The sequence below is a fragment of the Peromyscus eremicus genome, chromosome 2 (genome assembly GCF_949786415.1).
Source record: "Peromyscus eremicus chromosome 2, PerEre_H2_v1, whole genome shotgun sequence".
Lineage (NCBI taxonomy): Eukaryota > Metazoa > Chordata > Mammalia > Rodentia > Cricetidae > Peromyscus > Peromyscus eremicus.
In genome coordinates, this window is record NC_081417.1 from 132,824,435 (window position 1) to 132,846,145 (window position 21,711).

Sequence of the window (21,711 nt, forward strand, 5' to 3'; positions counted from 1 at the left end):
CATTCCTGCCGCCATGCTTTCCTGCCGCCATGCTTTCCGGGCTATGATGGACTTCACCTTCAAAGTGTGAGCCCAAATAAACCCTTCCTTCCTTCCTTCCATCTGTTAGTTTTGTCAGGTACTTTGTTGCAGCAATGAAAAAAAGTAACTAACACGGTGCCCTAGGTAACACAGCTGTTCCAGGAAGGGAACTGGATGGATTCCTACAGACGTCTGTGTTTCTAACACTTTTTTTAAAAAACACCCCTTACCTTTCAAAAATTATTTTCCCTCTCTGACCTTGTGTTCTCATCTGTGTAATGGGAATAAAATTCATGCTAATACAAGGCTGGCAGTTGCAGAGTCTCAGCAAACACCCCTACCACTCTCCCAATCCCTAAGGCTTGATTCAGGAATTTCCCCAGGCAGGAAATCTTCTGCTTGCACGTGTTCACAAGAAAACAGGTGCAGAGCCCCCACAAAGACTATTTCCAACATTAGGAGCTCGGGAGGCGCTTAACCAATGTGCAGCTGAGTAGCTCTCCGGCCATGTACCCAGACAAAAAGCCGCAACAGCCGCAACAACAGGGACCCTGGCTCACAGTCACCCTCTAAAATCTCTTTCATCACCACCACCCCCTCCTCCTAACCCAAGGCGCGGGAAATATTTAAAACAATTTTATTCATGAAAATATGCTGTACAATGCACTCTACACGGCCTCGACACGGCACACACGCACACGCACACGCTGACGGCACGGCCACAGTACACTGCCTACGATACGCGCCGGGGACGCCGCGCCCACCGCCCGCCCCGACCGGACACTTATAAATATGGGAGAGAGGGGCCAGGACTGGCACGGAGAAAGGGGTGTCGGATTGGGGGCTGGATCCGGAACTGAGGCCCGCTGGAGAGGCTGTGACCAGTACTGCAGGAGTGTGGGGTTGACTGACAGGAGAGAGGAGATGCCAGGACTGGCAGAGGTGGGAGACACTGAACCAGAGGGTAGCTGAGGACCGACCGGAGGACTGAGCAGAATGGATGACCAAGATAGGTGTGAACGAGAGGGTTGCTGGCTTCGTGTGGTGGTTCTATGGCCAGTGAGGGAAAGTGTCATTTGAGAATCAGATTGGCGTTGGGTGGGCTGTGCGTCACATTACCGCAAATGGCCCAGCAATAAGAACTGAAGATTCAGAAACGCCCCCGCCCCATTTCCTAGGTGGCTTCCAGCATCAGCATCCACAGAGGGCCATCCGCCTCGTTCTTCCCCAGTCCCACCTAGCCGGACCTCAACTACCTCTCCCAGGCTTCCAGCCCCAGCAGGAGGTCTTAGGAGTTCGAACAGGAATAACAAGGTGTCCCGGCCGCTCCCTCCCACCTCCCTCTGCGCTCAGCTCTGAGGGGATGTCTCCAGCTGGGCTGGGATTGCCTCCTGGTTCCTCCCGTGGAGCTGGATCGGGGAAGTGGGGACCCAGGGATCGGGATGGGAAGACAGAGGCCCCTTGGAGACGGGACCGGGGCACCCAGGCTGAGCAGGGTGGCTCTCAGCCCGGCACCCAGCTCTGGTTAGGGGGTGGCGCCCCGGCCAGGCCCGGGGGCGGCGGAGGCAGGGCTGAGTCGAAGTTGAAGTCCATTTCGTCGCTGTCCATGAAGTCGTTGAGGATGATGGACTCGACATCACACTCGAGGCTTCCGCTGAACATGTCGAGGTCCAGGTCGGCCGGGAAGCGGTCAGGCCCGGCACCCAGCGGCCCGGCTGCAGCAGCCGCGTAGGGCCCGGGCAGCGCGTCCAGCAGGAGGCCGCCGGGCGGACCCCCGAAGGCTGCGGCGTGGGCCGGTGGGGCCAGGCCGGCGGCGCCCGCCTCGCCGGGCAGCGTCATAAGGCTGATGGGGTGGGCTAAGGCACTGCGCGAGGGCGCCGGCGGCGCGTACGGGGCCGCTCCCTTGCCGGGGTAAGCGGGGGCCGAGCCAGGCAGCGCCAGCTCCCCGGGCGCGCCCAGCATCGGGCCGGGCCTCGGTGCGGGAGGCGGCGGTGGCAGCAGCGCGGGCAGCGCCCCGGGGCGGAAGGGCGCGGCGGCCGGCGCGAAGCTGGCCTGCTTGTTCTCCTGGATGGTCTGCATGGGCAGACGGCGCAGCGCACCCAGCGCCGGCGGCCCGAAGCCCCCGCCCCCACCGTAGGCGCCCGCCTTGCAGCCGCCGAAGTAGGCGGGAGTCCCGGCGCGTGCCCGCGGCCCGTACGCGTCCTGCGCGCCGTCCAGCAGGGCGTCCGGTAGCCCCGCGACGCCGCCACCGTGCAGGCCCAGCGGGCCTCCCAGCTCGGCCAGACGCGGTATCTCGCCAGGGCAGCGAGCACCCAGGGCGGGCGACAGCGCGCTTGCGGGACTCGGGTACATGAGTGGCGAGGATGGTGCCAGGGCCTCCAGGGCCTCGTCGTCCTCCAGCTCGGCCGCCTCCCCGAGCAGGGGTCTCCCGCTGCCGCGGAAGTCGGCCCACGCCTCGTAGTCGTCGCTGGCATGTGAGGCCGGGCTGGCGGCCCACTTGGCGGAGGCCGACAGGGGCCCTGGAACCGGTGCACCCGGAGGGCTGTCGTCCGGGCTCCGCTCCGGCAGGTGCAGCTGCTTCTTCTTGCTCGCTTTGCCCTTGATGCGCAGGAACTTGGCCCCGTTGTCCATGGACACGGCCCGGCGCCGCGGGGTCTTGCCAGTCTTTCCGCCCTCAGGGTTCAGCATCCACCACGAACTTTTGCCAGTGCCCTCATTCTGCACGCGAATGAACCGGGTGTGCAGCGACAGGTTGTGCCGGATGGAGTTCTGTGGCCGGAGACAGGGGCATGGGTGGCAGGAAAAGGAAAGCCAGGAAGCCAAAGGGATCAAGGGGAAAGTGATGGGAAGATGGGAGGAAAAGGGGGTGGGGGAGGTCAAAGGAGGATGGGAGGAAATAAGATCAATGGGTAAAAGGGGGTAGAAGAAGAGAGAGTGCAGGTGTAAGTATCACTTTGGACAAAGCCAGAATATCTATCATTTACACTCCCAAACATGCCCTCACCCTGCCCTGTCCACCTCCCATGTAGACACTGCCCGAGGGGCTGGGGCTTAAGGAATATGGCCCACTTTGAGCCCTATTCTGAACCTGTGTCGCCCCTCAGCAGGGGAGCAGGACCCCATCTCCCAAACTCAGCCAAGCCTCTGGAGGGGCTGGCTAGACTGTGAGCCCCCCCCCCCCGCCCCCCAGCAGATTATGTAAGGGCTCATGCCACCGCCGCGGCTCATTTGTCCGCCCCCCTCCCTCCCCAGCCTGGCATGGAGCCAGGAGCCCGAAAACCCAGGGCTCCAGAAATCAATCTCGCGGTGACTGATTAAGCCCTGTTTAGAACTAATTGCTCTTTCGTGTGTGGGGAGAATAAATTACCTGCTTTAATTTCGTGTCTTTAAAATGCAACTGCAGGTAGAGAGGACTGTTAACCCTTTGTGGGAAAGCCTGGCCAGAGAAAGCGGAACGGGCTAAGGGGGCCCCAGGACAGGTATAAGCCTATAAGCCTGAGACTTTTGGGAGATTGACTCCCAATTCTTCTGAGGGCCTGTAAACTCCAGAGGCCCTTGATGGACCCTGTTCAGAGGCTGCCTGTCCCTCTGACCCACCTGGCTCAGCTCTGCTCTCAAAGTCCCTTCCTCATGAGACCTTTATACAATTTCCCACACATTCTGAATTTACAGTCAGGGACACAGCTTCAAACAAGCAAAGAAGCTTGCTTAAATAAGGCTCCATAGAGCCTGTCTGCTCTCGCTTAGTATCTCCTGGCCTTTACCTCTGCCACCCTGCCTATATCCTCATCTGAATTCCTACTGTGCCGATCGGGAGTGTCCTTGGGGTCACTACCTGCTTTGGACAGCCCTGTCCTGAGTTCAGAGAAAGGCACGGTGAGCCCACAGCTCCACCAGCCTGACTTCCACAAAAACCTGGTGTAGAATTTCTGCTGGGTCCCCTCTCCGGGAGCCTTGACCTTCCTGATCAGACACTGTTGTGCAGCAGACATTATGGGCCTGGTTAGTTGAGGACTGGGCAGAACGCCAGGCTATTTGGTCACTTGGCTGTGTGACCATGTCTGTCAGTCTCTGAGCTACTCTGAAACACACGCTGTCGTCATCACCTCACCTAAGGCTGTAAGATCATTACACGAGCTAATGGGTGTGGTTCAGTGTTGGCGAACACTCCATCCAGGTGCTCTTAAGCCTCTGTCTGGTCAGAACTTACCCCTAGACTCAGCAGACCTGCTTGGTCACCATCTCCTGAACACCAAGACTTAAGTGCAATTGCGCTGGGCATCAACTACTTGGGGAGGCCAGAATTACCCTATTTCGTCCACCGCATGACAGAGGCCCAGAGGCATGATATAATTTGCCCATAGCCCCACAGCTAGGCAGTGATGCCAGGCACCACTCCAGCTCTGCCCAGGCCACTGGACTTGCTCTTAATTTGCTAACCCACCTAGGCACACCCTAACCACTAATCTTCGAGGATTCTCCCTCTTGCCTCCTGTCCCCATCAGTCTCCAGAGATCCTTTCTCCTGCCCATTATTATCTCCATCATCCCAGCTCTACCAGGCTGGCTGGCTGTCCATCATCCCAGGTCCACCAAGCTGGCTGTCTCTGACACTTTATGGGCTTGGGAGGCAACAGCTGGAGCTTGGCAGCCTTGTCCTCCCTGGCTTCTCCTGGGGCTCTGTGAGGAGGGGAGCTGGACCCCCAGGGAGTGATGTTCCCTCAGGTAGATACTCCCTTCCCTGGCCCGCCCATGCACCTGGCTCCCTGCCCCTCCCCCACACCTGTGTTCAGTTCCTAGGAGGCCTCAGCTCTCTTCCCCCAGGACTAGCTAGCTGCCTTGTCAGAAGCTCCACCTCCCACCTTCCCAGTCCTACTGGAATGGAAGTCCATCAGGCAGCACAGCTTTATAGCTCAGAGTGCTGGAGGGGGTGGGGAGAGGACACTGCCAGGTAATTGCACCTAGATAGTACCACTCCATTTGGCCCTGGGATCCCTGAGTACTTATCTCCTGTAATCATTATGCCAAACCCTATAGGGTCGGATTGGGATCCTTAGCTCCAAACGAGGAGGGTGTGGCTCATAGACTGTGAGTTGCCAAGGTCACGCAGCTTGTTTGGCATAGAGCCAAATATGATTTCAGGTTGGTCTTTGTAGAGGACATTCCATTCTGCCATAGGCCAGGGAAGGTCAGAAAGTTTGCAAAGACTCTCAGCCAGTACTCACATGTTCCTCAAACCTCCCATGCAGACCATGCCCATGAGCTGCGCATGTGGAAGACTGGGTGTGAGCTGCAAGGTCAAGAGGGCCTACAAGTTCTATGCTTCCTTTTTAGAACTTTGCGTGTGTTTCAAACACACTCCCATTCTTTATAACCTTATAAAGGCCCATGAAGGTTTGCAGCTTTCTCCCCTTACCCTAACTCAGACAGGAGGCTGGGAGCTCAAGCCCCAGCCTCGCGCCATGGCGCTTACAGGCCAGGGGAAAAGAAAGAGCTTATCCAAGGTGGCCCAGGACCTGGTGTCATGGGATATGCCACCCAGGCCTCCTGCCCCCCAGTGTGGTACTCCACCTACCCACTCCACAAAGCCTGGCCTAGGGGAAGTCCATATTCTTCTCCAGGGCTGTCTCATTACCCACGCTGATGACCTGGGCCAGTTGCACTCTGTGGAGTTTCCCAGTTTGACCCTGAACAGTTTTTGAAATGGTCTAATCTAGAAGTCTGCAACTTTTTCCCCTTTAAAGTAGGATTCTCTTTTCATAAATGAAATCTGATGTAAATCTGAATCATTACACACTCAAGTCCTCAGCACAGGGAAGCCCTGCCCACTCGGCACCCTCATTCTCCATGAATGAGGCCCCGTGGAAGGGTTCTGCAAGCCAGATGGATGGGGCGGCTGAGCTCAGAAGGGTGCCAGGCTTTGCTCAGGGTTACCCAGAGAGGTGGTCTGGAGCTGGGGTGGGGGAGACTTAGGCCTCTGACTACTAAGCTGGGCTCTATTCTAGATGCGCACTGGGGCTGTGCCCCTGAGAGAAGCCCACAGCCTGTGTCCCAGCATATCTCCTTAGGGCCTAGTCACCTGGTGCCAATCAGAGCTCGCAGCCAAGATCCAGTGTCAAGCACTGATAACAACTCTGGCTTGCCCACAAGGCCTCCTGGGAGGCCAGAGGCCATGAAGGAGGGGAGGGAGGTAGAAGAGGGAGATGCCTCTGCCAGGCAGCAGTAACCAGGGCTCCCTCTTGGAGTCGCTTAGCAACCCACCACCACAGCTACGGCCCAGGCATGCCCAAGTTCCCTTGATGCCCAGGGCTGGGCTCAGCTTCTGGGGCCTCCCACATCCCACATGTACATCTAGGTTTGGCACAATCTCCTAGGGAAGATAGGACCTCCCTGATTTGGGGGGCCCCAGGGAAATGATGTAGGGGCAGAAGAAAGGACAGCAGGTTATAGTCATGCCCACCCCATTCTTCCTCGGAACCTGGGCCTGGGTGAATACCCTCCTGGGGCCCACCCACTAGGGAGGGAAGCCTGACAAGAATGGCATATGGCCAAGCGCATGGGCTCTGGCACTGGATCCAGATGTCAGTTTCAGCTCCAACACACACACACAAACAGCGCAACCCTGGGGCAAGGCACTTTGAAGCTCCAGTTCCTCCAACAGCTATGGGTCCCACCTTTGCTTCCCTGCAGCATCTTCACACAGAGATGCTTAAACACCTGAGGTCCCTCCCTGCCTGACGCCTCAATGAACAAAGGCCTAGTCACAGCTCAGACACCCTGCATGACCCCTTAGATGTCACCCTGCACACCTTCTCCTTTGCTTCCAACCCGCCAGGCCAGGTCCCCCCCCCCCCCCCAGATGCTCACAGAGCTCTCATCTCCCTTCACATCTGTTCGCCAAGCACCTTTCCCTTGGGGCCCAGTCCAACAATTCTCTTAAAACTTCTCCCTCTTCCTTGCTATGTCTTGGTCCCCAGCCTGACTTGTTCTAAAGCTATAACCTTCTGGGTGCATACAAGTTGAAATGAACACAAACTTGAAAATCCTTTATCTGAAGAGATCCGAAATCTAAATCTGCCAACTTTTAAGTTTATAGCTTTCAGATTTGTGGCTCAGGGATGCTCAGTGTCTATGCAAATATCCCAAAATCCAAAGGAATTTTGTAATCAGAAACAGATATGTGGCCAAGCATTTTGGATAAGGGATACTCAGCCTCTGAGTAATGTATTGATCATGTTTTGCTTACTGTCTGATTGCCTTATAGTAGAACTTTTGTGAGGGTAGTGATTTCCATCCCCAACCCAGTTTTTACTGTACTCCATGTGTTTGGCAAATACTAGGCACTTAAAAGTTTGTTCAGTGAAAGAATAACAGACATTATATACAGACACTGGGTCATAGGCAGATCTGAGTGAACCAGCCCTGGCTGGCATACAATAGGGACTTTTCCAAACTGCATTTGGAAGCAAACCCAGGATAGGATGAAAAGCAAGCAGGGATGTGGGAAAAGTAAAGCCCACCATGGTGGAGGAAGGACAGGCTTCCCAGCACGTTGAAGAAGGGCTCACAGGCAGTTGCTGCTCTCCCAGGCCTCCCTCCACCTGCTCCCAGATTGCCCCAGGCTGGCTCACACCCAGACCTCCCACCCACACCATTCCCCTAGGCCGGAAGACACTCTGAGAATGACCTCGACCTTGGTGCCTCCTGCATGGATAGGGTCTGCTCCATCTGACGGTGACAGCTCATCTATCCATCAGGACACCCTCATCTATTCCCAGGACACCCTTCGCCCACGAGCAGTAATGCATTCATCTGACAGCACAACCCCATTTATCCAGCACACCAGTCCCATTTATCCAGCAAGTACAACCTCATTTGCTAACAGCACTCCATTCACCTGACGGGGCCCCTCATTTATCCAGCAGGACACCTTCATTTATCCTCCAAGTCGGACACGCTCCTTCCTCCTGTGGTGTGGCTGTGTTCTCTGATGGTGCAACCCAGCTGATCCAGCAGGACGTCATCTCTCCTACAAGTACACTCCATCCCCCTGACAGTACAACCTCATTTATCTAATAATGCACCTTACCTTGCCTCCTAGTACCACCTCATTCCCTGACAGTACCACCTCGTTTATCTTCTGGTACAACCTCATTTCTCCTCCTAGCACAGCTTCATTCCCCAACAGCTCAACCTCATCCAATCTTACTTCTCCAGCCAGGACCTGCCAGGTTTGGGCGGAGGGGTGGGGAATGATGAGTGGAAAGAAGAGCGATCTACCCCCTCATCTGGTGTTCCTGCCGGCAAGGGGCTGCATGATGCTTCCAACTATATGCAATTTTTCCAGACCAAGAAGGGGCTATGGACTTTGCCTTTTAAGTTGTTTGGCCTAACCAGAGCTCCACCACTGTCTCAACTCTCACTCTGTCCCCACTAGGACCACAGAGGGCCGACAGAGTGTAATCTGGGACGTGGACATCCATGTTCTCTGCCGTGGTCCTGTGGTCCTGGGAAGGGGGCATGAGGAAGGCTGCCCTCTCTGGGGGCACATTCAGTGGTAAGCTGGTAAATGTGTAACAACCAGCTCTCCAGGAGGGGGACATCCAGCTGACTGATTTGTAGCTGCCGCTGCCTCGTGGTATGGGTTCTCCTACCATACATAGCCCGGCGAAGCTGCCAGTGTGAAGTCACAGAGTGAAGAATTGAAAAGAAGTGTGCACAATTGCTCTCGTGAGCCAGCTCGGCTCAAGCATGCTGTTGGCGTGTGCTCCTAGTACTGAGGCAGGAGAAAGGCGCCACCTGCTTACATACCAGGTGTAGGCGGGGTTCTCTTATCTTGACAAGCATCCCACAGGAAGGGACCACTAGTTTACAAAGGGGGAAATTGAGGCTCTGGTGAGTTGAATGACTCCCATGTGGAAGCCCCAAAGCTGGAAGTGAGGAAGCTAGGTTCGGGTCTCGGGTTAGGAGACTCCAAAGCCTATGTTCTTTCCTCCCTGCCCCCACGGGGGGCAGGGGATACTGTTATGCTCTCTATCCCAGCAACTATCCCTGTCTTGGCTCACAAGCTCAGGCTTTCCTGGTTTTCATCAGAGGCAGGATATGCAAACCCTGTACCCACTGCCTAGCCACCAACCCAGCATTGTCTTCTGGTCTCCCTGGTCCCTGGGGCGATTCCAAGATGGTGAGTTCAGTCCTGGGTCTTCCATTCTCCCACCCAACACCATCAGGTATAGATGCCTCTACAGGTTCCATCCCAGGCAAAAATCTCAGCTCAGGCCGGCCCTTAGGAGTCTAACCTTATCTGTATGATGGTAAACAAGGACCCAGCTCCAGCCTCAGTACTTTAGAGACCACCCGTGGGTCTCTGATCTCCCTGATATCACTCCAGTGCTCACCGGGAAGGTTCCACAGATTCAGCAGCTCATCCTTCCTGGTTCAGAGTCCCATCAGCAGCCCCAACCCTGTCCCTTACCCCTCAGTCTATTCCTAGAGCCCCTGCCTTTCCAGGGGCACACATCTGAGTCAGACCCACAGTCTGGCACGCGGGGGTGGAGAGGGTGGGGAGTCAGGGGAGGGGTGACGCTTGCCCTCTTGTCTGGGGTGGAGTTGGGGTGTTCACTCCAGGCAGGTTTCCTGGTAGATGATGTCAGGATCTAGAGGTCATGTGCAAATCCTGGGTACTAAGGTCTGCAATGGAGGAGGGGTAAAAGGGCGAGCAGATGAGGGCAAAGAGCCACAGGTGCCCATTAAGTGGCCTGAGGGTCATCGGTGGAACAGTATGGGCAGCCAGAGTCCAGGAGGAACCAAATACTGAATGAAGCAAGACATGAAGTCAAGGGTCGGAATACACAAGCCTATTCCTCCTTTCCCTCCCTTCCCCCCCACATGAGAGCTCACATAACTAGCCCAGGCAAACAACAAGAGTCCAAGCTCACCCCTGCCCCACAGCCTTGGGCTTGAGTACAACTGGACACTCAGGAGCCTTATTAAGTGTCTGTCTATCCAGCCACATTCACCAAACCAGCAGACCTGTCTGGGCTTCCAACCACCATAAATGTCCACCTCTGGTACCTCTGTGTTCTTTGCTCCCATGTTCCTGTCCTTCCCCCTCGCCCCACAGGCTCTGTTCCCCCATCCAGGACTGCTCTGAGCCCCTTCCACAAGCCCTAGAGATAGCTGTCTGCCACACCACAGTGCTAATGACAGACTGAGTTCAACTGAGTCTGTCCCCTCTACTAAAGTTGGTGGGGCTCACAGGAAGCGGCGAGGAAGGAGGGGGCCCTCAGTAGTGCCTGACTGCTCATGCTTGGGATTAGTGAAGGTTTCACTGAGCAACTCCTAAGAACCTGCCACCGGCTGCTGGTCCTCTTGAGCCTCCCCTTGGGTCTCCACAGGGGCTCCTGCTACCATGGCCTCCTGTGCCTTTCTCAGTCCTTCCTGGCTTCTCAGGAGAATTCAGCATAACTAAGGGGAAAGACTACTTTTTGCTTTTCTTGAAAAAGGGTCTTATGATACAGCCCAGCTGCACACAGTCTTCCTGCCTCAGCTTCCCCAGCGCCAGGATCACCATGCCGGGCTAAGATCGCCATATATTAAATATTATCATTTTATTACCATATGTTATGACTACATCACCAAGTCTTTGAGCCAACCTTCTGAGCTTAGTATCCTCATTTAACAGGTGCCAATCCAGCGCCCCTTGCTCTGAAATGCCTCTAAGGCAGTGGTTCTCAACCTGTGGGTTGCGACACCCCCCCAGGGATTTGCATATCAGATGTCTACACTATGATTCATAACAGAAACAAAATTACAGTTACGAAGTAGCAACGAAATAACTTTGTGGTTGGGGGTCGCCATAGCACGAGGGTCACAGCATTAGGAAGGTTAAGAACCATAGCTCTAAGGAGACGCCTAGGCCAGGCAGAAGCTCCTGGGTTGTCCTGGAGCCAACTGGCTCAGCTGCCCCTCCCCAGAACTAACTGCAAAGCCATTCAGACTTGGCATGGCACCCCTCTAGCCTGATCACCTCTCTTATCTGCAGGCAGCTCCTCCCTGCTCCCTTGCCCAGGCCCTGGGAGCAGCTGCAGTGACCTCACTCAGCCCTGCCCTGGGCCCAGCTCTGGGGAAGGCCTAGCAGCTGGGCCCAAGCCCTGCAGCCTGGCTCCTGAGGGAGAAAGAGGAGGATCGGGCATGGTGCCAAGAGAGCCATCTGCTCTCCCAGGGGCACAGCCACCCGCACAGACACTGCCCTTGCCCCCAGGGGCTGCCCTCGGCCCTCTATTTCCACGACAAGGGACTCCAAGAGCCCAGGGCAGCCCACCCAGACCAGGGCAGCAACCTCATTTGCCATCTGTCTCCTCCCGAAGCCTCAGAGGTCCTTCAGGACATACTGGAGCACCGCAAATGTCCACTGAAAAAAATGAACAAGTGCTTGGGTGAGGTCCAGGGCCAGAGGCCAGAGGCCAGGCTGGGTGTGCAAAGTATGACTGCCCCAGTGCCGGCCTAGCTGGCTTTAAGTCTTCAAGTCTCCCTGCCGGGGCCTCCATCTCCACATCTGCTTAGCTGGCAGGTGCCTCTGGCAGAGGGCAAGCTCCTCCTCCTCAAGGCCCAGCTCAGGTTACAAGAGGAGGTGGTGGCAAGGCCAGCTGAGGACAGAGGAGGGGACAGGAGGGAGGCCCCAGAGTTCCCCAGATTGCTGATGGAGGAGAACCAGGAGACAGACGGGGAAGGGTCTTGCCCAAGGTCACACAGCCTGGCAGTAGGGCAAAGACAGCCTAATGTGCGGGAAGCAGGCAGCCCCTAGGCTGGAGGATTACCTTGGACAAGCGGCTTTCTTATCTGTGAAAATGAGGATCCTTGGGGCTGAGGGTCTGTCTCAACGGGAAGGTGTTCACTGCACAAGCAGTAGGACCTGAGCTCGGATCCCTGGCATCCACGTGAGAGCCAGAAGTGGAAGCACACAGCCATAAGAGCGGTGCTTGGGGTCCGAGACAAGTAGATCCTCTGTGACCAGCAGCCGGACAGTCTGGAGCAGAGAGCTCCAGGTTCACTAAGAGACCTTGTGCCAAAAATAAGGCTGGGAGCAACACCTGACCTCTATACATACAGTGCACCTGCACACACACACACACACACACACACACACACACACACACGCACACGCACACGCACACGCACACGCACACGCACGCGCACATGCACACGCACACGTCCAGCCTTAAATCTGCTCTTTATGCTTCCCAAGGCCACAGGGAAAGTTCTGGAGACTCAAAAGTAATAGATCAAACTAAGGGCAGGTAGAAGATTGGACTGCCAACATTCTCACATATTGTATTCAGGGACCAGAATCAAGAGGGACTCCTCTAACACACACACAGGCACATGCACGCATGCACACGTGTACCCTTCAAGGGCATGCACAGGGAGTCCTATCCTATATGCTGGCAGGTAGCTCCCTTCACAGAGCAATGAATAACAGTGGTGATCTGATAAGACTTCTTGGGGGGACTTTATAGGCATTTTTCCTGAAATTCTAAGAAAGCTTAGACATAGGACTGTCATTGTAGAGGAAGAAACTAAGACTGAAGCTGCCCTGGGTGCCACAGAGGCAAGCATAACTAGACTCTGCCAGTGCCATCGGCTTCCCAAGTTCCTCACTGCACAGACAACCCGGCCAGTCTCACCGCGAGTCTTAAGGCATGGTGGGATGGCTGCAGAGAACTCAGCCTGACATCTGGGACCTAACTCTTGAGTGACTTGTCTTCTGATGTCATCCCATCTCCCACTCCCACTGGGGTGCCAGCTCCCACGTCTGAGCTCGCCGGCCATTCCAAGCCACTCTTGCTTTTCCAGCTTCTATTCTTGCTGGGCTCCCCAAAGAGTCCCAGGAGTTTGACCTCTAAACCCCCACAGCTGATGATATGACCCTCTCTGTCCTGTCCTGTCCTGACTGTGTTTGTCCAGAACCAGACTCTTTGGGTCTTCATCACCCAAGCTTGATCTCCCAGCCCCTCAAGGTCAAGTCCCGTCCTGATAGCATTGCACAGTAGGTGCCCAATGGTGTAGCCTTGGATTACAGTGCCCTCAGCCCTGGGTCTGTAAGCCAGGGGGACAGGAAACTGGCCTGCTCCTGCTCTGGGACAGGGTCTGTCTGGGAAAGGCAGATTGGAATCAGGACCCATGCCCCATGCTAGAAGCCTTGGTGTCAGACTTCAAGGGAGAGCATAAAGACCATTGCAGGGGCAGAAAGCCAACTTGGAATGACCTGGCCAGAGTGCTGGACTAGAGAGAAACCAGCCCTGGGGCATTCCAGTACTGACATGCATAGCTGAAGCCTCTTAATTTCTTTTAGTATCCTCATCTGCCAGTGGGAGAGACAGCCACAGTAACAGTATCATGGAGCAACTGTGAAAATCCAAGGAGAGAATATATTATGTGTTGGCACATGGCAGGTGGAATCCTGAGCTAGAAGTTTAAGGTGGCTGAAGCATGTGTCAGAGGACTGAAGGGGTCAGGAAAGGTTGACAAGGTTGGGAACCAGGGCCTGGAGTATCACACTAGGCTCCCCCAGGGATGGACAAGTAATGCTGGGCTGTACATATGTTCTCTCTCCCACCAGGGGGGAATTAGCTAGGACAGGGTCTGTGACTGTCACTTTCTTCAGACTCCAGGCCTGGAGGGATGAATATCACCCTCCAACACCTCCCTCTGCCCTGCATCAAAGGCTGGCAGGAGCAGCATGTGCCAGTTCTGGCTGTGGCTCCCTTCTCTCCAACCACATCTTGTACAGGGTGGTTCTGCTACATGGGATAGACATAGGTGCTGGGCAGGAGCTCAGTCTCCTGAAACTGATGGCATGAGGTCCAGGTCTCTAGGCAGGAGGGAGGAAAAGGAGCATGGGCTTAACTAGGATGCAGGTTAAAGAAGAAGCTGACCCACAGTGAGCGCACAGGGGGTGGGGGTGGGGGGCTGGGAGGCCATCATCGAAGGGGTGGCTTCTGAACGACTAGTCACCCAACATACCTGTTAAAATATAGATTTCAGAGCTCATGCCCAAAGAATGGAGATGGGGATTGGACAAGTGTGTTGGTGAAAAGCTTCTGGGGACTCTCTGATGACAGGCCTGTGGACAGCCAAGGATGTAGGCAAAGATCCTCAAGGATAGATATGTTGGCTTCTAGAACCACCTGGATGGTGGTGGCTTCAATCAAACTACTCTAGCACCCTGGCTAGTTTCCCTGAAGGGCGTCCCAAAGGGACCAAGCAAGGAGAGCTGTCTTGGTGGGCATGTGACAGTGGCAGTGGGTGCGGGTTGAGAACTTCAGCGTCAGCTGTGAAGGTGGCAGTGCCAGGGTGCCTGAGCATTGAGGCGGCAGGAAACACAGCCGGGAGGTGGGCCCTGGAGAGGGCCCAGGGACCCAGGGTAGTTCTGGCTTGGTTGGCTCCCAGGGGGAACTGAGGAACCTTAAGAGTTCTAACGCAGATCTTGAAGCTCTTGCAGCAGGAAGGACGGCTACTATTGTGGGAGTGAGAAAGCTCTGGCAGCGGGAGATGGGAGAAACAGGGTAGAAACAGACAGGTCCCATCTAAATCTAGGCTCTCCCAGACAGGCCTTGATTGCCTCAACTGCAAAATGGGACAACAAATGCATAGCTCACAGGATTAAAAAAGGAATTCGAGAACATGTGCAAATGAATAGGACCGATTGCCTAGCATCCAGGCTCCCTTCTCATTCCCCTTCCCACAGGAGGCAGCCCCCTTAGAGACCGGGAAGGTTTCTCTTAGTAAAGAGGGAGGCCCTGGGGGTAGGGTGTGGGAGGCCCCACCCCCACACACCACCTGGCCCCCTCCCACCTCCACATATGGGTTGGGGGGTGGGGGAAAGGCAGCAAACAGCCAAACCCTCCCAAACAGGAGTGTGTTTCCATGGTAACCGGGGTGCCAGGAGAAGGAGGGTGCTCCAGATCCAGCTGTCCCCTTGAGCACCCTCCTCAGGCCCTAGAGCCCAAGCTGATGCCCACCCAACACCCTGAGCCCCCCATCTGCCTGCTCCGGGGCCAGCTGGGGCTGTCATGAACACTCCCTTGTGCTAGCAGAATGGTTGCCACCTGGGTGCTGCCATGGGTAGGACAGGCGTCTTTACGCAGGAGGCTCTGGTTCAAGACTATCCGCGTGCATACTCACAGGTGTCCACCAGGGAGAAGTCCTTTCAGTACCATGATCCTCTGGGCTCCTGGCACCGAAAGACTGGTAAGTCACAGTACTGAAGGGTCCAGAGACTGTGTTAAGGTCCTCTGGACTTAGAGGAGAACACCAAGGACTCATGTCAGCTCACACATACTGAATCATGTTCCCCATAGGGGCTCAGTGCACCCTCACCTAGCCCTGACTCCAAGTGACCACAAAGGGTTACACCTGGACACAGTGAGTGATGCTACAGGGCACTGCTGGGGAGAAGAAAAGTGTCTTTCCAGGCTAAAAAGGTGTGTCTTGCCATTGAATGACAGTCCCAGGGGGGAATGTGTTAGAGGGGGTAAGCGTAGCTAGCATCCAGCCTTATACTCTTCAACTTCCTCGGTGACCCAAAGTTTGACCTGGAGGTAGACGGGGCTCTAACGAGGAGGTGTCAGTCCCACCCTCCTCTGTTTCCCGGTCACTCAGCCCCAAAGTGAAGGCAGGCCCATGGCAGGTGTAGGGAGGAGCTGATAAGTTTGCTAAGAGGTCAGAGAAGCAGCTCTACCCCGGAGGCTCACTTCCACTCACAGTTCCTGACTACCCTTAAACCTCACCAGCTGTCACTCAAAAACAAGAGAAGGTGAGCCCCAAGCCTTTTCAAATCCAAACCCAAACCCTTCTCAACAACAGCTAGGGAACACCACCACCCCCCACTCCCCTACCCCCCACCCCCACCCCATCCTACCCAACGGCACAGAAAATGCTGGAGTCTGAGGGCTCGAATTGGGTTTTAACACTTAGGACTGGTACTTGCTGGGTATGCGACCTCAAGGCAAGTCGCTTCCACATCTGGAAAGAGGGTAGCGGTGAGAATCTGTGGGACATGTGCTTGGTGCATGGGTCTCTCACTAGTCCTGTACTCTGGCAGGGCCTCCCTGCTCCTCAGTTCCTCGGTTCCCCTCCACGCTGCACCCGAGTAAGTCCGGAGGCTAGAGCCCTCAAGGTCTGCAGAGAGCCCCCCATCCGCATTAAGTGGGGGCTGGAGGGCGCTGAACTTTCGAACCCACAAACCCCCCGCGCCGTTCATTACCTTAACGCGAGTTAAAAATAACCGTCTCATCTCTTTAAATTAGTCTGTCTGCAATTACCGCCTGGCACGGCGCTGCCCGTCATCGTCCCGCTGGAGCGGCGCCAGGTGGCAGGCGGGGCCCTCACCCTGTCTGTCGGTCTGTCTGCTGCCTCCCGGCCCCCCTTCCCCCGCGGCGCGGCAATCCCGGAGGCCCTGCCGCGAGAGCTCCCCAACTTGCGCGGGGTGGGGGCCTGGGGTCGCATAGGGCCGGCCTAGGGGAGCCAAGAATTGGGGAGGGGGCTCTGAGCACGGCGTCGGGGGAGGGGCGCCGGGAGGCCCGGGAAGCCGGAAGGGCCCGCAGCGCGCCAGCGCTCGTGGGTGGGTGTGAGCAGGTGGCCGTGGGAGTCTGCCGGGCGTGCCAGCAACTGTGCCAGGAGCGGCTGGCACGGGCTCGTGCCCAGGAGGCGGGCAGCTGCCAGCCCCTCGCTCGTGCAGTGAGGGGGGTGAGGACACCCCCCCAAACGGGGCTCACACCGCCTCCTCCCGCACCCCCACAAGCCCTTGAGGCTGGGGATCCCCGAGGACAAAGGAGGGGGAAGGCGCCCTGGTGGAGCGGGTTGGGGGAGGGGGTACTACTCTCCAAACCACCGCTCAGGTCCAGGAGCAGGACCCTGCTGCTGGCCTCTGGGATCTGCCCCCTCATTCAAGCCCCCGCCCCACCTGGAACTTACAGGGCCAGGCCTGGGCCAGATGGGGCTAGCACCCGCCTTCTGATCCCACCCCTCAGCAGCAAGGCTGCTCCAGCCCCTGAGGGAGAGGGGAAGTCCCCATCCACTGGGCTCCTCCCCTCTGGGCCTAGGGACAGAAATGGGAGGCGCCCAGGCCTGGCCTGGGAGCTCCCCAAGGACTGGCAGCCAGGAAACACAAAAGGAGTTGAACAACTCCAGAGGCGTTCAGTGGAAGGAACAGCAGGGCAGTGCAGCCAGGAAGGCTTCCCGTAAGAGGCCAAGGCCGAGGGAACGTGGAGTTTAGGGAGCAGCTGAGAGGGAATGGGAGGTTCTACTCTGAGAGCACAACTCTTGGGCCACTACACTCCTGGCCAAGCCCTGAGCCCAGGCTTGATACTCTCTGTCCCCAGGGGACCTGCACCAGCCCTTTCGATGGAACCCCCTCTCGATGGAAGTCTCCATGCCTCTGTCTGGTTTGGGTGGCCTAAGCCTGATCTGTCCTCTGCAGCACTGGGACCCCCTCCACTCATCACAGATGGGGCTTCAGGGCAAAGGCCCAGTTCATCAGCTCTTCCCTTCCCTTCCCTTCCCTTCCCTTCCCTTCCCTTCCCTTCCCTTCCCTTCCCTTCCCTTCCCTTCCCTTCTCTTCCCTTGCAGAGGTGACCACTCCACCTTTCCAGCACCACTTTCTTGCCAGCCTGAGAACCCTAGGTTCCAGTCTGCAACTGCAAAGCACCCCCAAATCCGGCAGGCACAGTTCCTGCTCACTGCCATTGAACATACACTCACTTTACCCCTCACAAAACTATCTCCCTAATTTTCCCTAACCAAGAAGACAGCCCAGATAAGTGCCACTTCCTCTGTGAGGGAACATCAGACTTCCCAGAATATGGAACCCACTTTCCCCAGCCCCTGCCCCACCCACCAGCCTTTCCTGTCTCAAAACACAGGGCCTGGTTGCGGAAGCTGCTCAAGGTAATGAATGCATCCTGAAGATGGGACCAAGAACTTAGGTCCCCTTAAGGAGTCACAGTGCACTGCCCCTCCCCATGGAATCAAGATTTGGTACCCCTCAGGGTTTCAAGGGCAACACTTTTATGGGGGAATGAAAGGGATGAAGGAATAATGGATCTCTGGTCCTGGCACCTGAGGTGTACCCAGCCTTGGTCAAGCTGAGATCAGGTGAGAGTTGGAGATAGCTCCCCCTCCAGGCCTCTGGAGGAATTGACTGGGAGTGCCAGAAGGGCAGGAAGTTGTAGGAATGAGATGGAAAGGAGGGACTCTGGGGGAGCAGAAGGGTAAAGTGGGGACATCCACTGAAGAAATAGCATGGATTAGAATCTCTCCAGAGTCTAGGTGCTTTCTGCCCAGGACCAAGAGCAGGAGTCCAAACTTGGGGCTGCTCACCCAGTGGCCCAGTCTAGGACTGGGAGCAAGGGACAGGGAGGGCCAGTGTGTCCTCAGCAGTGTGGTGCAGAGGGAATTGCATTCAATGGGCAGACAGGAGACTTGGGCCCTTGTCCAGGGCCTACTGCTTCCTGACACCCTCAGGAGAGAGAGAGTCCTATTACGCCCCAGAGCCTCAGTCTCACTGTTTGAGAAATGAACTCGTGGGGCTCAATTACCTCCAAGCACGCTGCCATCACATTCTAAGATACATGTCTGCCCCTGATCAACAGTCATCAGCATCTCACTCCCACCAGGGCCAACAAGACACTGTTCCAGAGGCTTGATGGGACCCAGAGAGGTGACACACCTGGGTTGGAGTCCAACTTGTCCATTTTCTAGTTGTGGGACCTTAGGCAGTTGGCTTTTGTCCCCTGGGCCTCAGAGCCCTCTCCTGTAAATGGTTATAGGAAAACTCAGCTCGGGGACGCCTGAGCACTTTAAAGATACAAGAAGAGCCTGGCACAGGGTTTGGCCCCAATATGCTTGCTCAGTGAACTGCAGCTGTCTCCTCCTGGCTTCTAGCTCCAAGTGCCTGCTTCCCATCTTCCCCCGGTCTCCTTCATCCATCCAAACCAACTGGAGCGCTGCCTCTTACAGGAAGCCCTCCAGATCTGCTCTGGTCCTGGTATTCTTTCCCAAGCCACACCCACTGAACCACCCACTCATCTTTTACTACACATACACTGATGGCTTCTGGAGCCAGATTCTATATAAGGTGCCATGGGTACAGAACAGCCCTGACGCTGTCACTGGCTTTCAAAGATGAAGGACGGACCGAGAGGGAAGCATGACACACATGATTGATCCACCATGCATGCCTTGGGGCCAGAAAAAAATGGGGAGTCCTGAGCTGGCTAGCACAGGCTGGGGAAGGCTTCCTGGAGGAGGCATTGGGACTCTATACCCCTAAGGATAGTGACTGAATCTCCAGGAAGGAGTGGAAGGTGGACTTAGGAAACAAGGGAAGCGAGCCCAAGGGCAGGACACACTTGAGAGGAAGTTGTATTCTGGTGGGAACTGAGCTACAGGGGACTGGAGGACGGTATGAGACTCAGACCTACTTCTCTGTCCCTGCTCCATAATGGTCAAGGAGGGCCAGAGAAGATGCCAGCATACCACCATCCCAAGAGCTGTGGGCTCCCAGGACAGCCAGATGCATTTGGAGCTGTCCATGGCCATAGCCCCTGCCCCTCTTCTCAGACCCCGCTGCCAGTCAACACCCTGCACACAGCCTTATCTCCAGACACAGGCATGTCTTCTTCATAGTGGCCCCCCTCTCCCACGAAGGGTCCCCCTCAAGCCTTCTTGCCCCCAAATGCATAAGCTAGCCCCATTTCCCAACAAGATGGCCAGAGGAGGAGCAGGATCTAGAAGCTACAACCCAGTGAAGACCCCCATCTAAGTCATCTCCCAAGATGGCTCTCCCCTTTCCACTGCCTGCCACTGAGGACTCCCTGGGGTACCCCACTCCTTAAGTGCATCTGGGCCCCAGGAAGCCAGGGAGGTGGGAGATAAGTTGCATAGAGTGGGCAGAGATAGACGCCCAGGTTTCAATGTTTCCCCCAAGTAAGAGCAGGGATCACTAAGCAGCCCCCACCCCACGCTGTACCAGGGAAGGGGCTGACAACACCTGCCCCGTGAAGAACTCATCTCAGGTGACCTGCAAAGCTTTACACCCCGTCTAGTTGGTGCTCCTGGACGAACTCTTGACACCCCAGAAAGAATTCCGGACCCATGGTCTGTTAGCACTCTTCACCATGGGGCCGGCTCCAGGAAGGGCAAAAGAGATTTGGGAGGGAAAGCAGCCAGGAGCCCCAGGTCACGACTCCAGCTCTTTCAAGCTGGTGCCCTGGTGGAGAGGGTAAAACAAGTCACACAAAGCGAAGGGGGCTCCCCAGTGTCTGTGGCCTGGACATGAGTTATGCTGCTATGCCCTCAAGGACAGGCTAGAGATATTCTTCTGGGATGTCTCAAAAAGGTAGTCCCCTTGTTGCCCTACCAGACCTCCAATCCCGCGCATCCCTCCTAGGGGACATGAATGAACACAGCTACCGCCAGCACGCCCTCGCCTGTCAACTGACCTGCCTCACGCCCTGGGCGCGCACTCCAGGACCCCTAGGGGTGTTCCAGAGCCCCCCTCCCCGTGGCCTGCCCAGAGCCCGAACGCCCCCACCTTCCAGCCGGCCGAGCTGTTGCTGTCGCCTTTATCCTTGAAGTAGGGCACGTAGCGGACCATCCAGTCGTAGATCTGCGAGAGCGTGAGTCTCTTGTCCGGGGCGCTCTCGATGGCTTTGGTGATGAGGTCGGCGTAGGAAAGGTTCCCCCACGCGTTCCGTCGGGAGCTCTTTGCTTTCCGCAACGGTCCGACCTCCGCGCCCAGCGGCGGCGCTGGGGCCATCGCCGGGGCCGTCGCCCTGCGTTCTGGCCCGCAGTCTTCAGAGCCTTCGGCCACCCCTGCGCCCAGCGCCCCGTCCTCGTCGCCGGCCAAGTCGGGCTGCGGCAGGGGCCAGGTACACGAGCGCGGCCGGCTCTGCGGCGCGAAGTCCGGGTCCACGTCCACCTGATGCGCTCGCAGCTTCGCAGCCATGGTCCCGCCCGGCTCGGGCGAGGCAGGGAGGGAGGCTCCGCGGAGGGTGGGCGCGCGGCTCCGGGATCTGCGCGCCCCGGGGAGGCCCGTGGGAGGGGTCCCTGGCGGCGCCGGCTCAACCGCGGGGCGCCATGGGCCGGGGCGCGGAGGCAGGGGGTTGGACGCACTGGCGAGCACGAAGGGAGGGAAAGACCCAAGCAGTGAGGGGGCGGCGGCCCGGGAGCCCAGCGGGCACACACCTCGCCCAGCCCGGCTTCTAGCACCTGCCGCCTGTCTGCGCCTGCAGCCACCACCGCCACTGCCGCTGCCGCCGCTCCGCGGGCACCAGTCCCGCGCGCGGACCCCGCTCTCCCGGGACGAGGCTGGCTTGCACCATGCCGGAGCCCGAGCCCGTGCCAGAGCCCGCGCCGCCGCCTCCCGGTGAATGCCGCCGCCGCCGCCGCCGCCGCCGCCGCCGCTCCTGCTCCAGCGCCAGCTCCCGCGCCTGCCGCGCTCAGCGCCGGCTGCACCTCGAGATGGGCGGGGGGGACGGAGACGGGGCGGGCCCGGCGCAGAAGGAGGCGGGGCGTGCTCACCCGGGGCCGCGGAATCCTTGCTTACTGGGTGCCCCGCCTGCAGACTGTGGGGGGCGCGGAGCTCCCGCTAAGGGCGACCCCGCCAAAGCCCCGCACGCCACAGCGC

The 21,711-nt window shown here is 57.1% G+C and overlaps 1 protein-coding gene across 1 annotated transcript; it reads right to left on the reverse strand.

The window, feature by feature from the left end:
* Window positions 1-718: 718 nt before the first annotated feature.
* Window positions 719-21,030, reverse strand: Foxo6 (forkhead box O6). The gene is made up of 2 exons (XM_059256092.1): window positions 20,617-21,030; window positions 719-2,790 (listed from the first exon to the last, which is right to left on the reverse strand). The coding sequence occupies exons 1-2, from the start codon at window positions 21,028-21,030 to the stop codon at window positions 1,525-1,527; spliced, it is 1,680 nt and encodes a 559-aa protein (XP_059112075.1). The 3' UTR covers window positions 719-1,524.
* Window positions 21,031-21,711: the final 681 nt, after the last annotated feature.

Excerpts from the sequence above, each read along its gene's own strand:
- Foxo6 (XM_059256092.1), bottom strand. The coding sequence starts at position 21,030 with ATGGCTGCGAAGCTGCGAGCGCATCAGGTGGACGTGGACCCGGACTTC. Across the intron at positions 2,791-20,616 it reads ACAGCTCGGCCGGCTGGAAG|AACTCCATCCGGCACAACCT; the intron begins GTGGGGGCGTTC and ends CTCCGGCCACAG.